At 30.2% G+C, this 16634-nt stretch overlaps 1 protein-coding gene across 4 annotated transcripts in view; it reads left to right on the top strand.

Moving 5' to 3' along the window:
- LOC143193899 (uncharacterized) overlaps window positions 1–13273 on the top strand; it is a 31818-nt gene extending 18545 nt beyond the window's left edge. For 2 of the 4 annotated variants that reach the window (XM_076400335.1, XM_076400333.1), the window contains exons 2-6: window positions 2648–2789; window positions 4138–4702; window positions 5747–6024; window positions 7495–7935; window positions 9809–13273. In XM_076400335.1, coding sequence (XP_076256450.1) covers window positions 2659–2789; window positions 4138–4702; window positions 5747–6024; window positions 7495–7935; window positions 9809–10379 — 1986 coding nt within the window. In that variant the 5' untranslated portion in view covers window positions 2648–2658 and the 3' untranslated portion in view covers window positions 10380–13273. The remainder of the gene's footprint in view (window positions 1–2647; window positions 2790–4137; window positions 4703–5746; window positions 6025–7494; window positions 7936–9808) is intronic. The other 2 variants (XM_076400336.1, XM_076400334.1) reach the window with 1 other exon arrangement.
- Window positions 13274–16634: the final 3361 nt, after the last annotated feature.

Here is a 16634-nt window from a genome sequence, read left to right as displayed (position 1 = left end):
TCGATGCTTCAAAATAATAGAAATAAAATCCCATTCTGAACTAAAATGTTCTCTCTGATCTTGTACTGATTTATTCAATGAAATATTTATATAAATATAACTAAACCTGATGATTGAGATGCAAATTTCAGTCAACAAAGTTCTTACATGATATTAATATAACACTCATAATATAAAATTAAATATACTTCTATTAATGGTTCAAAATAACAGAAATAAAATTACACTCTGAAGAAAATTGTTCTCTCAGGTCTTATACTGACTTATTCAATGAATATATATTTAAATATAGGTATACCGGGGAATTTTAAGTCAACAAACTGATTTTACATGCCATTATGATAACACTTATAATAAATAACAAAATTAATTAATACATTAAACAAAATCTAATACTGTAATACAAGAAATAAACCGCAGTTAGTGTACAACATTATCCTAAAAGTTGTTAGAACTTCTTAATGCATAACTATTATCTTACCATATTAGGCGATGAATAAGTTTTCGCTACTTTCCATCGCTAGCTACTAGTTTTTCATCATCATTTTGGGAATTTATAAAAACATCCTGGAACCCTCTGACATTTTCTAAAAGTCATCTTGTTTTGAGGTATTTTCGTAAAAAGAAACTGTTACTCAACCACAGTAAATCGGAAGAAGTAATAAAAAAAGGGGCAATGTCTGATGAACATAGGAGCTAGATTAGGGCTAGGTATTTATAAATATGATTTCACAGGTTCTATAGGTGGTAGAGTATTGTCATACTACAATCTAATGTTGTTGAATCTGTTCTCCTAATCTTCTATGATAGGTACACCCTGATGACTCCACACAGGGAAGAGAGTTGGCGCATGGTCAAGCTACTCATAAGTGTTCTGTGTCTGGAAAGCATAATTGTATGTTTCCCATCTTCATTTCGTACGGCATTCAACAACATTACCCTTTCAATTAATATAATCAATCAATCAATTTCAAACAAATGTTTATTATACTTTATGACCAACTACCAATGATTTTCTATAATTAGATGGTTCCTTCGACATGGATAATTATGAAGTGTGTATTACACGTTTTCACCATCAATATACTTCGGTTTTCAAGAATTCTCATCGCGGTTCTTCTGACACAACATAGTTGCCATAAATCTCATAAAATATACATTCTCCATGCCTTAGCTCTGTAAATTAATATAGAGTTATAAATAATTAATTATATATAAAAATATTACCCATATAGTTCCAAGAAGAGAATCTATAGATTAACGAAGATTAAAGTAAATAAAAAATGTCATTCAGCAGTCAATAATTAGTAATAATCAGAATATTGTACGCCTAACGTCCATACATTATTTCTATACTATTTAGTGGGACTTCAATGTTCATTCATGATCAACTTGTACAAATATTTATACCCGAATTTGATACTATCGCTATTGACACTTCAGAATAATAGAAATAAAATTATATTCTGAACCAAAATGTTCTCCCAGATCTTCTACTGATTTATTTAATGAAATATCTATATGGATATCACTAAACCTGATGATTGAGAAGCAAATTGAAGTAAACAAATTATTTTACATGACATTATTATTTAAATGACAAAAACTAGTTTAAATATACTATCAATTTTCTTGGGTTTTCAAAAATGCTCATCATGCTTCTTCTGATATAGCACAGCTGCCATAAATCTTTTCATAAGATGTACGTTCTTCATGTCTAAACTGTATAAACTAATATAGAGCTATAAATATTGAATCAGATATAAAATAATATATTTAATATATTAATAAATTTTATAGATAAAAACATTTCCCATATGGTTCCAGTAACTGAATCTATATATGTAAATGAAAGCAAAAAAAATATCGTTCGTCTCTCAGTAAGAACATTATGTGTTAAACATTTTATTTCTACATATTAAAACCCAAAACTATTTTTTATTACTACACTTTCGTATACAATTTATTACTGATATTTGAATGCTTTTTGATAACTATCTATCAATAAACATAAATAACAAGTAAATAAGAGCGATAATGAAGGAGATTGAACAATATTTATAGAAAAGAAGACTCAAAATTAAATTTACCTAGCTATAAAATAAGAAGCCCAGGAATATACATTTTAGCCTGTTGTTATTTGGGTTTCATTGCAAAACTATTTTTGTACTCATGTTTATTTAGGCATAACAAAATTTTGTTAAAAATATGAATAAAAATTCGCGGTTAGAAATAATTTACAGTGAATTAAAGTGAATTAATGTGAATTTTTAAACATTTTTGACAAAAAGTTTACAATACTTTATCATATATTTTATTTAACTGCCTTTCTGTCCGAAAATAAAATCCCCTCTGCGTTTATATCCTTTAAGTCTATAGAGGTCATAAAGCCACAAACGTTAGTGAAAATTGAAAAGAAATATTGTCTGTTCTGGAAAATGCCACGAAAAATATTTCACAGATTGTAAAAATGGTTTAAATGTTGTCAATCTTTGAACGATATTAAAATCTAAATTTCAATTTTCAAGATGGTAACTTATTTTTAAGTTTAATTTACTTGAATTTGGATGAGTGATTATTAATATAGTTTCTATTTGATCTTAAATTCAATCTGTCGATAATTTATCGTTTATATTTAACTTTACAGAAGTATTTACAATGCAATCGGAAGAAACTGAAGAGGCAGTATCTTATTCTGAACAATCCAAAACTCAGAAGATGACGTACACCAAAAGTCAATCCATCTTATTACCAGAGAACATAGTCAAAGCTGCAGATGTCGATACGGAGTAAGTAAAGTATTTTTATTAAACATAACAATTAGAATATAATTACAAGCAAACTTCGTAAAAATTTAATTTAACGGGGTTTGTTCAATCTGATTTGACATTCAACGATACTATTATTTTTATTCAAATATAAGAACGATTCGTCTAATAGACCATAATCATGACCTTCGATTCTGTAGCTAATAATTATTTTAGTAACATAACAATAAATATCTGACCATTTTTGAGTTCACACACAGCTGAACGTTAAAACTTCGTCAATTTTAACATTATATATATAAACCCAAGGCTGTAACTGAAATAGTGCGTACCTATTTATGATATATGCTTATGCTTTATGCTTATTACCAGTTTGCTAATTTATAAGCATTTTGCTAATTTATAAGCAGTTTTTAAATACTAGCACTTATTTATAATGTATTTCAGTATGCTCACTTAATATTGTTAATAATTTTTATTCAGTCATCTACAGGCAATACTACTTATAGTTTCTCATATATATTACTCATTGTAATATGAGTTGTAGTATAGTTATAGTGCGTACATTACCCACTGCTTATCGGTTAACATTTTCGAAAATAATTAATTATTATAAATTTGATGTTCATTTTAAAAACAATTAATTCATCCACAAGTAATTAATAAAATCAATAGTGCATTTGAACTAATCTAAAATAAACTAGATACTAAAGGAAAAAAAACGAAAAGAAAAAAAATTAAAAAATATGAAACTAAAATACAGTTACTTTTACTTAAAGAAGGTGTAGAGAGAAACTCCATAAATAGAAACACACCACGATGTTTTAACACATAATGCGATATTGAAGGACCATCAGATTGAAAAGTGTTTTACAATTTTAGAAATTCTACTTACATTACTGTGCAATATCACCTAAAAACACTTAATAACTGTGATATTGAAAGAATAATGCCTACAACTAACTTAAGTTAAGTTAAGTTGTGAAAACTTACAATATTATGAGGTAAATAATGTAAAATTAAAATAATTTGCTATCGGTACCCCTTTCTGCCTTTCTTTTTGGTATATATGCCAGTTCATATCATTTTGTTCATCCACTGTATGTATTCAAAAAATAATAGTTGATGCCTAAGAGACTTTTAATAACTTCGATCTAATTTTTGTAACTACTTTTGTAAATTCAAAAGTGAGGACGATCCCAATGATACTATCAGCTCAATTTTACTGTAATATAAACGAGAATTTTTACTCGTTTTTAAGACCAATTTTAATATTCCTAAACTAAAAGAAGCAATCATAATCATTAAAAGTGACACTAACTAGTCTAACTTACTAGCTACAATTCAACACATATCTTTCTATTTTCAGGTCATGCCCTACGGCTAAATTCAATCACATCAACTTGGAAGACGACATCGAAAAGGTCGAGGTAGAATCCCATGACTCGTCGTCTTCATCCAAGGGCGTCGCTCCCGAAAAGAAAATCGAATTCCTGTCCATTCCAGATTTTGCCGGTATACCCGAGGAGAATCCCAATGAATCGGTGAAGAACTGGCTCCAGAAAATAACGGAAATCCATAATGGAGCCGTGAAAAAAAGTCAGGCGGCTCCTCCACAGACCAACGCTTCCCGAGTGGTGAAGTACCAGGACCTACCCTATATGGGAGAAATAACGTTGGACAATTCCAAACCGAGGAGAGGACGGAAGCCAAAGAAGGCGGACATTTGCCACTTGATTTACAAGAATTACGGAACGATATTTCCCGGAACACCAAACGCTAGCAGTTACTTGGAAAAAGATAGCAACACGCCTTCAAAAAAGATGCCAGTCAATGAGAAAGATGCTGACGTTATTAATAGAAGCGATGTTCAAAATAAAATTATTAGTAGTTTACTTGAAAAAAGACTGACTCAGGAAAATAAAAAAAACGTGGTGAGTTTGGTTTCTTTTTCTCTAATTTATCCGAATTCTATTTTTTACGTGTTATTTCCGTCCTGATCTGATTTTATCCGTTATAGTACATTTATTCATGTTAATTTTCTTAAAATCTATTGATCCAGATCACTGTAACATAGTCTATTTAAACTGGAATCAATAAATTGATTTTTTTAAGGGATTACTTTTACATATATTATATGGTACTCATTGAGTACTCATGGTTATATTTTGTGCCTATCTACCGTGAATGAAAAAATTAACATGACAAACAGATCACAAATAACATAAACTATATTTATTTATTAGTAATGTGATGAGCTAATCATTTGCTTTAAAAAGTTTTTTTTCTATTTTTACCAGATTATCCGTCGATTGCTTCAATAATGTTGAAGATCTGCTCCTCATTCTATACCCCAAAACTCCAGTTCATTGATAGCGGCTGTCTTTGTCAGTTAACTCTATATTTCGACTACTATTCCTCTTCGCGATGACGATTTAAGTATAAAGTCATGCTTAAAGTATGTCAGTCAATGCCCCAGCTAATTGAGTACCAATGATCTGTTGAAGTATAACAGTCTTAAAAATTTTAACCATCTGTATACAACTGTTACAAGAAATCTAATAAAATTAATGAAAAAATAGTAATTTAAATTTTGGCCAATATAATATAATGTGCGTCAAAGGCTCCAATTAACAACCTTGAATTTTTATTAATTTTATAAAAACTGGCCCATTATGTTTCTGATTCACCGATTTGGAAGTCTGCTGAAATTTTACATATGATGGCAACATATTATGTCTTTTTAGTGGCCTATTTATGCAAGTTTTATATAACTAAGCGCCAGGAATGGTCAACATACAACCGATATTTACCATTTTTATCCTTGCCAGCTATCTTGCCAGAGGTTATATTATTTTTATTTGGTTTATCGCCAATATCTCTATATACTAATATTACTATGAACATTTTTGATATATTATATTGTCTCAATAATGTCTATTTGAATTACTGTTATTTAATATGAATTATTGTTTCAGAATGAACCGAAAGAAGATCAGAACGAACCTCTTAATTTATGTATCCGCGACTTAAATCATCTTAGAATTAGATTTACGGGAACCAATGAGAAATCGGCGAACCCCAACGACGTTAAATCGGAACCCCAATCCGATGATGATATCGAAATCGTCACCGAAACGCCGTCACCATCTCTGAGCGTCAGGAATGAACTACGATTCCCGTCCACGCCTGATAGTCTTTCTACTTCCAGTCCAGACACGCCAAATACACCGGAGGGACAAAATGGTCCCGGAGGGTGAGTAGTGTTTGTTTTTACAGTTGCTAATTAAGGATCATCCGCTGATAACAAAAGTATTAAATATTTAGTAAAATATTGATTACAATGAAGTTGTTATTATTGATAACAAGTATAGTATTTTAGGCTTTCACATTTTTCTCATTCAACACACTACATTTTAAAGTTACATTAACAAGCAGGAACCACTTTATTCTAGTGTTCACCCATTGATGAAAATGTTTTTATACATGCATGTCAGTGAATTTTAAGACTCAATATGTTCCTCTTTTTTACCTCAAGGAACCAATGCTGATAAAAGGTGGATTCTAAAATATATAAAGAATTTTTAAAATGTCAACTTAACTTCAATCAATGGAGTTTTGTTAATGACTCTTCTACTTTTTTCTGGTTCGATACTATTCACATCATCTAGTTTTGCTTCTAAAATATATGTTCATATATCAAATAATATTTTAATACATTTTCTGCAGATTTTCGAACATATATTTAGCATATATTTTTTATGGTAAACCAATTGATTATAATTTTGTTTGTTGTTTGATTTTTATTATAAATCATATGATGTTGTTCAAAGCTATGTACTATATTCTTCACATTTTTGATTGTATAATAAGAAGCCGTAATGTTATAAATAATGCCCATTGGTATTCAATAGAGTAAGTAATAATCAAAGGAGGCAATATCTGGTGAATACGTATGACTTTTATTTTATAAAACCATATTCATGTGTAATTTTTTTGAATATTTCAACGTAAAATTTGTTATGCCTTTAAAAATAAGAAAAATCAATTGGTTTATGTCCCTAATTTTAATGTTATCACTCAATACCATCAAACCCATCATACAAAATTGGAAAAAGCTAAGTGTTAATCATTTTTCGCCCATCAGTTATACATTAATTCATAATATTACTCAGAATATTAAAAAATGATATAAAAAGGTAATAATCAAAATGATAAAATCTAATGTTGCAAATTGAAATGTCTTTAATCGCATTATTCTGTTTTACTTGTGGTGGGTCACACATATAAAATTATAATTTCTATAAATGCTTCTCTTCGAGCTGTAAAAGATAGTGTTGAGTATTTTTTGCGATTAGATATTACGTAATTGGTATTTAAATTGTGACATTACAAATATAAACAATGCTACATTGAGATTTTCTACAATAAATTTAATACACGCATTATTTGTAGCCTGTTAACGACAACATTCTATAAATACGATGAAACTGATTTTGAATTTCGAATTCTTTAGGAATAGATATTAGTTTTTACAAGAAATATCGTAAGAAAAATTATCTTTTAAGTTTTATTTTGCATAAGAGTATAACAGGTTTTATTAAAATTGCAAAATATATTGAATTAACGTGACTATAATATCGAGGAAAGGATTTCTACCAGCGTTTTTTCTATACAATGTATTTTTCTGTACAAGTTTTAATCAAATAATTCCAATTTATTTTAGGTATGTCTATTGGCCCAATGCTGGTGTTTTTATCCATCCTCTGGCGCTGCAACAGCAACTAATGATGTATCAGCGTCTTGCCGGTAACATGAACTACTCGCTGCCAAGCCACAGTCCCAGACCCCCACCTGGCAATGGAGACAATAAAACGGATCCCACCGAGCAATTGAGGAAGATCGTGCCGAAACTTACCAAGGCACACGAGTCTGACTCTAGCCACCACGACAATAAACCCAAGAGAAACGCTAGTTCGGCCTCCAATAGCGAGAAAACACCAGCGAAACGAAAGAGATCGGCCATCTTCATACCACCCATACCCACTGAGAATAGCAGCAATCCTGCTACAGAAGTCAGCATCTGCAAGTTTAAATTCACTGGTGGCGCGAAACCCAGTTTGCAAGAGAAGAAAATGTTGTCTGTTGACTCAGGAGGGAACTTTAGGTGAGGATAATCATTTGTTTGTTCCTTTTTATTAATATTTCTGGTCTCATACAGAGCAGTGGTTTGTATAAACAAACGTTATTATTTTACCCAGTACAGTAGCGTTAAAAGAGAAATTTTGTGTTTTCACAATGATATGAAAGAAAAAGGAGGAGCTTCTATGTTCGGCTGTATATTTTTCTTAATGTATGTTCGTCGATTTGTCCGTCAATTATGGAACGATTTTCAAAATTCTTTTTTTATTCCTTCCGAGGTGGTCCCATTGAAACCAAGTTAGGATCAGATGGAGGGAAGGGGAGAAATCGAGGGAAAACCTCGAATTTCGAAGGGACGTACAATACAATAGACGTATAATCAGATATTTGGGTATAAAGTAATTGCTGAACTGATGTGACCAAAAATCGGAAGTAATTCAGTGTAAAAGCCATTCAGTTTGGTTTTTAAACACTAACCATATCACATGAGAAGTCGTAGAAACATGGTAGACAATGGCTTCTATGTTATAGTTAGAATGTTAGAAGCCCACCGAGAAGGTTGCGGATTTGATTCCCAATAGAGCACCAACTTTCTCTTTTCTTGCTTGGTTGGAAAATTTGTCAAATCACCTAGGCTATGTTAGGTAGAGGACCCAGTACCTGAAACATTCCTCATTTTCAATCATTGTTTCTTTATTACTATTTTTCCTCATACGGGCTATACTGTTACTTGGGCTATCTATTGTAATATTTAATAAAATCATTGCGTAATTTATTGAGTAAATATCTAACACTAAAGAGAGAAAAATAAAATATTTTTACAAAAAAATATTGAACCGATTCCAAAAAATAAATAAGGTAATCACTAAAATGTAAAAAATAATTAAAGAGACTTTTAACACAAAAAAAACATTTTAAAATAAAATATATACCTACTAATCATTGTAAAAACTAAATAAAAATCAGTTTAAAGTCGGTGGTGAGCCCGCAAAGAATACAAAAATAATAATATAATTTTATGTTATAAACACAAAATTAAAAAGGAACAAACAAATACAATTGAATATCATTGCTTGGCTAATAAAGTTTTTTTTACTTCATCGGAATAATAAATGACACATGAATGCAGCAGTAAATAAGAAAACAAAATTTAGCTCAAAGGAAAAAGTGATAGTTAGAACTGAGATCTATCCTGTTATTAAAAATTATACAAAAAATTAGAACATTTGTGGAAGAAATATATTACTTTTGATGGAATATAAACATTTTTTCAGATTGTGAAATTAATGGTAATTACTTTCATAAGTGGACTAAAAATGGTTACTGAAGGTGTAGTGTCATATATTGATGGATGTGTGAAAACTGAAAATATTCCTCTCTCTGTATTATCATAGTTGACCAGGTTACATGACGTATATAACTGAAAATACAACAAAAATTTAAAAAATCCGAGATGCTTTAATGCATTGTTCATATAAAACTAACTAAGGAAATTTGTGTTATGAGTCAGTGTTCTTATAAACTCAAGTAAATAGTTTAAAACTTTTTTCAAAGCATCGTTCTCATCCATTTTCATCATCTCTAGTCTTTAATTGCTTTTAATAGCAATATCCTATGATGCTCTATTCGCTTTAAACTTCCAACTCTTCATTATTAATGTAAAATGACTCATTATGTGTTAATTAAATCGAAATAATTGGTTACAAAATGTCAAACTCGATGCTTCATATATAGCAAAAGTAAGACCTCACCCCAATAATTTATCAACTTCGACGAAAGGTACTTCAAAATCCATCGATCAAAATGAATTCGCACTTTCCAGATACAGTAATATTAATAAAAATTGAATATACTTGGTTACAGTAACAGATAACTAAGATTTTTTCTGATTTTCTCAGGTACTATAGTGGAACTGGCGATAAAAGCATGAGAGGCTACGAATTCTTCCCTAGGGAAACCCTACAACAACAAATCACCAGCACCCAGGGATCCAGTACAGGGGCGTTTCTACAAGCAAGCGGAGAGAAAATCTACCCAGTACCACCCCTAGACATTACCGGAGGAAACTCGACGTCCGATTTCTTGCTCACCCCTCAGCTACCTGGATCCAGCCTGGCGGCCATACAACACGAGGTTGCAAACAGCAACACGGCAATACGAAACAAAAAACGGAAATCGAGAAAGTCATTGCAAAGAGAAAAATTGGAACAGACGTTCAAAGAGAAGGGGTTTCTGATACAAACTCAACAGTTGGAGTCGGCTGAAGGAGCCACGTACTGCAAGTTCAGACAGCTGAGGAAATTCACCAGATATTTGTTCAGATCGTGGAAGGATTATCTTCCCGGAAACGTTCGCGAGTTGCAGGAGAACGAACAGAGGGAACTACAACCGTCAGATGTGGTGGAGATGCCATCAGATAGCATGGACAGTATATCAGTGAAATCGGGAGATCTAGCGGGCCCGTCCTGATCTATTGGAGGAGACGTGATTCAGACAATTGACCAGTATTTTGTATCATGAAGCTCATCGCTGTATATGACGATAGAGTAGTTTTTATAAAAATCGTTTTATAAGTCGTATTAAAAGCATCCGTGTATATTTTTGATAAGAATTGATCTACAATCTGATAATCATTTCGAACCATGACGAATATCGTGTATCATCCTAACGTGAAATACATTTTAATAAGGCTGTGCCTCAATTGCATCTATATATAAAGAGGAAAATGAATTTAGAGACAGCTAGTCACCAAACATGATGAAAAATAGTATAATTATTGTTCTTTCTTTTAGAAATATTACATTGCACAGCAAATTCTGAATGTGTGATTTATTTGATCACAATAAGTCATTGTAATTTGTAATTCATAATATATGAAAACTAAATTCACGAGCTGTACCAAAGGAAATATATTTTCTTATATAACATATAAATTGTCATCATATGTTCTAAATAATCGACCAGAGATGAAACAAGGATTTTATAAAATGTTATTTAAAGATTCATAAAATTCAACTGGTGGCATTTAATTCAGTGAGAGATCTAATAAGTCTTCTTATGGTAATTTAGATAACTAAATACACATTTGACTGATTACTTTTTTAGTAGATAATCGTAGCTAGTAATTAAATGAAAGATTTTAAAAAAATAATATCAAATTTTTAATGAGTTTGTGGTAGATGAACTAATTTTTGCCTATTATAGTATTTTATTATTAAAAGCTTTGTATCACAAATATTAATAGAGAATAACTTTACAATGGTTTAATCACTTACGAGTTGCATTTTCAAAAGTACGAAAATTTCGATGAAATCGGTGTACTAAGTTTTGAAACATTATTATTATATTTTTTAAATTAGTTTTCTGTTTAGAAAATAGTTATTAAATACTTCTTCTTAGCTCATGTAATCTAACATAGCTCATATTACAACATTTTAGGCATGTTGTAGCTCGATCAGAAATGAATTTTGGAAATCCGACGAACAAGTGTCATTGGAATATTAGAAGACTACACAGCTATAATCATTTTTCTAGAAACTACGCCCGGTCCTTCAACAAGTCAAAGATTCAATATATTTATTTAGAATCAAACTACCACGTTGTTATTTTTAATTTATATTCTCTAATCCTTATGGATCTTGAAATAACTACTAGTAAACTATCCATCCAAATATATTTTTTTGTCATTCTCGCAATATCACTGCCGATGTATTGCAGCTTATATGCAAGGCTATTACTTTAACACTTAAATAATAATATACTTTATAATTTATAATAGCTCTTTTTAAGAAATCAAACAAAACTGGCTTCTTCGCGTCAGTTATATATGTATGGTCCTAACTCAGTATCCATATTTTAATGGTATTTTAATATAAAACATATTACACTCAGAATCAATCAGAATCAATCAATCAGATTGAGAATTGTTTGACCTAGTTGAAAAAAGATTTTTTTAACTGTAATTTTGTTAATCAGATCCCCATTGTTGTGCTGCGGTAGCTATCATAAGAATTCAAAGATCATAGTTTGGTGACTTGCTGTACTAAAATACTATTAGATGCCATCGAAATCTTTGACAATTACAAGTGAAATTTAATTAAAAATAGCATTTTTTTAATTATTTTTTTCTGTGGATATAAATCGAAATTATTTATTACCAAAATGCAGCATTTATTAGTACGTGTTTTTTAGAATCGAACAAACGGAGAATGAATCTTCTAACTATTGTACATTATTTAACAATTTAACCAAAGATGTGGTCTATTAATTAATCAATCGAATGCCGTACGAAACTAGGGATATTTGACAGGGTCAAATAACATTGGTGCTAATGGTTACAATAACACGTTAAATTTGTTTTTTTTTATCCAATGGATATGTTATGTGTATATTTGTTGTTATTAATTAAATAGTTTAGTTAGCATTCTGTCTAATCTAGTCTTTACTTTTAGCTATTTACAGTACCGTATAAGTTAAATTTTATTGTTTATTTAATAAAATCTCTTTTAATATCTGCCTCTTTAATTTTACACTGTCCAACCTCTGGTTTCATGCAACTTTCTTTTCCAAAGAAATCTTCGGAAAGTCCACTTATTATTTGAGCCATGTATGATATTCTTGTTCTATTTAATGATCCTGAATACTTGACCATCAGAACTTGCTCTAAAATGATACTGTCAAGATCTGACATTGTATCTGAATAATGTATGGTCCTAACTCAGTATGCACATTATAATGGTATTTTTATATAAAACATATTATTCACTAAAATTAATCAGATTGAAAATTGGTTGACCTAGTTGAAGTAATTTTTTTTAATAATCGGATTTTCATTGTTGTGCTGCAATAGTTATCATCTGAATTCAAAGATCATAGTTTGGCGACTTTCTGTACTTAAAATGTCATTAGATACCATCGAAATATTTGTTAATTACAAGTGAAATTTAATTAAAAGTAGCATTTTTTAAATAATTTTTTTCTGTGGATATAAAACGAAATTATTTATTACCAAATGCAGCATTTATTAGTACGTGTTTTTTAGAATCGAACAAACGGAGAATGAATCTTCTAATTATTGTACATTATTTAACAATTTAACCAAAGATGTGGTCTATTAATTAATCAATCGAATGCCGTACGAAACTAGGGATATTTGACAGGGTCAAATAACATTGGTGCTAATGGTTACAATAACACGTTAAATTTGTTTTTTTTTTTATCCAATGGATATGTTATGTGTATATTTATTGTTATTAATTAAATAGTTTAGTTAGCATTCTGTCTAATCTAGTCTTTACTTTTAGCTATTTACAGTACCGTATAAGTTAAATTTTATTGTTTATTTAATAAAATCTCTTTTAATATATGCCTCTTTAATTTTACGATGTCCAACCTCTGGTTTCATGCAACCTTTCTTTTTTCCAAAGAAATCTTCGGAAATTCCGCTTATTAATTGAGCCATGTATGATATTCTTGTTCTGTTTAATGATCCCAGATATTTGATCATCAGCACTTGCTATTAAATGATACTGTTAGGATCTGACATTGTATCTGAATCATCTGGTATTTGTTTTTTTTATTCTAAAGACATATATTCAGAAATGATAAAACCAAAGAATGAAAAGTTTGCGCTTCAATCGGAATCAGCCAATATACTGCAATTGTTTGGAAATCTTGTAACTTTTTTGTGTTTTTTGATTATACATTCAATATGAAGAAATTTGCTAGAGGCTGCGAGTTATTTAAAAATTTTTTAGGTCATTAGATTTGACACTGAAAACAATTAACTTGGCCAATGATTATGATTTCCTGGGCATGCTTGTATTTTTGTATTTATTTAATTATAACATATTCAACAAGCCTATCAATTAATTTTGAAACTTCTGTTAACATAAGTAGATTTAAAATATGCTCATATCAAAGCTTTCTCAATAGCTCTTCTAAGCTAAAGTTAGCTAAATTTAGTTGACGTACTATATACACCTTCTTATGATGGCTTAGCTGATACTAGTAGATTTTATGAGGACTCTTTAGTGCTTGAAAATGGTGAATAATTATCAATGACTGAAAATAGTGAATATACAAATAAAATAATAATTAACATATATTGTTAAATGCTAAATTGTTAATGCAGGGGAAGCTAGATTTCATTATCTCATATATATTGAGATAAAACCATAATAAATATGTCAATGTTGTTGCATTGGAGACCCTCCGTCAAATTATTATCGAACTTCAGAGAACGTTTCCACAGGTAGAGTACACCACATAAACGGAAAAAGATTCAAAAGCACAAGAATAATAGGAACAAAAATTTAAAAAGAATACCTAAAAAAAATGATAAAAATATTTATATTTAAAATTGCGAATCTATTTAGGAAACAAAACAAACATCTCAGGAATATTTAACAGCCAAAAAACATAATAATTAACAAGAAACAATATTACTTCAGTGAAAGTAATATTACGGTAGCGCTCGGAAATACAAGCGTTTGAAAACGATATAATCTCCGAGTGTGCCTAACAACCGTAAAATTGCATAAAGTATCGTTTCCTTTTATATAAATTAATTAGCTTGAATTTTAATGGTTTCAATTAACGCGTTTTATTCACCATTCAGGTTTTTTCATAGCATACGCCTTTTATAGCGAAATAAATCTAAAATATTATTAGCATATTGATAACACCTAGTTGAAAGATGCATTTAAATTTTAATATTTTTGACACTCAATTTAAAAGTTATTGCTTTAATTTCAATTAGGAAAAATCGTACATGATTTTTTAAATTCAAGGTATTACAATATTACATATAATTTTGTAGTCACATCTACTTTTCTAGAACTAAACTAAAATAACATTTTTTGGCAAAATTAGTTTTTTTTATTCAACATAATTCCTTTCAAGGGTAATACACTGATTATAGCTACCCTCCAACTTTTCGATACCATTTTTGTAGTACGAATTGTCTTTTGCTTCAAAATAGGCCACAGTTTCGGGGATCACCTCTTCATTCGACGAAAATGTCTTCCTAGCGAGCATTCTTTTGAGATCTTACAACAGGAAATAGTCGCTGGAGGCCAGGTCTGGAGAATACGTTGGATGAGAAAGCAATTCGAAGCCCAATTCATGGATCCTTGCCATCGTTTTCACTGACTTGTGACATGGTGCATTGCCTTGGTAAAGTAGCGATTTCTTTTTCTTCAAATGCGGCCGTTTGTCGACGATTTCGTCCTTCAAACGGTCCATTAATGCTATGTAATAGTCGCTCACGCGGCACCCACTTTGCACAGAGCTTTCCCATACCCAAATATTCGTGAATTATATAATGTACACGTTCATTTGATATCTTTAGGTTGTCTGCTATTTCGTTCAATATCAATTTACTGTCATGCAAAATCATTTTGTTGATTTTTAAAAATTTTCGTCGGTAACAACCTTTTTTGGGCGGAGTGGGCCGTTTTCGGTGCTCATTTCACCACGTCTAAATTTAGCATACCAATCCTTGATGGTTGATTATCCTGGGGCCGTGTCCAGAAACTCCACATCAAGCCAAGTCGCTTCACTCAAAATGCTATAATACACAAACTAATGATCCAAGAGCTGTTAAATTTATACACGCACCTTTTGAGGGTTAGGCTAACTAAAAAACATGTGGATTTAATTCTAGTAGCGCCATCTATGTGTGAGACCTGGGACTTTTCAATTGACCTATTATGTATAGAAATAGTTTTTATGCTTCAGTTTTAATTGTTTCATGAATATTAATATAAATAGTGGTAGAGCACTGAGTCAAAATAAAGATCTTAAATTCTAAATTAGCGCTTTTTCGATTTCGAATATAATCTTATGATGTTTAAATTTTGAAAGTATCTAAAGTAAGTAAAATTCTTTTGAGTCACTCAATTATTCCCATTTTTCCAATTTACACTAGTTTAACTAGCTTATTTACTTGATTAATAGATTGATAGTTTTCAATAAACATTTCTTCATTTATTCAAAGGTTTCCAAATAGAGCATACAGAATTTGCTTCAAGCGATGTTTATAGACTATTGAGGTCCTAAAACCTGAAAAGGTTATTATAGTATATTACCGAATATGTTTTTAATTCTGTGGCGATTTTTAGTTTGTTGATTGTTGAATATCATCAAGAAATATCATCAAGTCACATGGTCGCCGATGATGGCCATAATTGAATGTGATGTCTCTGGAGCATTACAGCGATTTCACTAAATTAACTATCTCTAAGATCACAGATGTTCAACCAACAATTATACAAAAGTAACAATATATGGATTTTTTATGCATTTAATAATATGATTCATGAAATAAAACGAAACAAATTTGTAGTTTTATTTGTGTTTTTATTAACTTTTAAAAAGCATTCACAGTAAAGAGTTTAAAGAATCTATGTTTAAGATAAATTAATATTCCTTTAATTTGTTTTTAAGACTACAGTTCATAATATATGATATTATTACGTCTAAAACTAGATAAAATTATGGTTATTGCATGAGCATGCGTAAACATTGGTAAAACAAGTTGATAAATAACTTAACTATGTATATACAATAATTATTCGAAGTCATAGAAAAAGGTCAACAATTGTACTAAGTGTTAAGGTATAAAATCTTTTTCCACATCTGTATGAGTCCACAAAATAAATAGAAATGAAGAAATTCATCGAAAAATTCTGAAAGGCTGAAATAAAACTAAAATTTTTATAC

This window comes from Rhynchophorus ferrugineus, unplaced genomic scaffold, assembly GCF_030347505.1.
Source record: "Rhynchophorus ferrugineus isolate W39M unplaced genomic scaffold, kcgeb_rfMv2 rfM3, whole genome shotgun sequence".
NCBI lineage: Eukaryota > Metazoa > Arthropoda > Insecta > Coleoptera > Curculionidae > Rhynchophorus > Rhynchophorus ferrugineus.
This window is presented reverse-complemented; position numbering and strand designations above follow the sequence as displayed.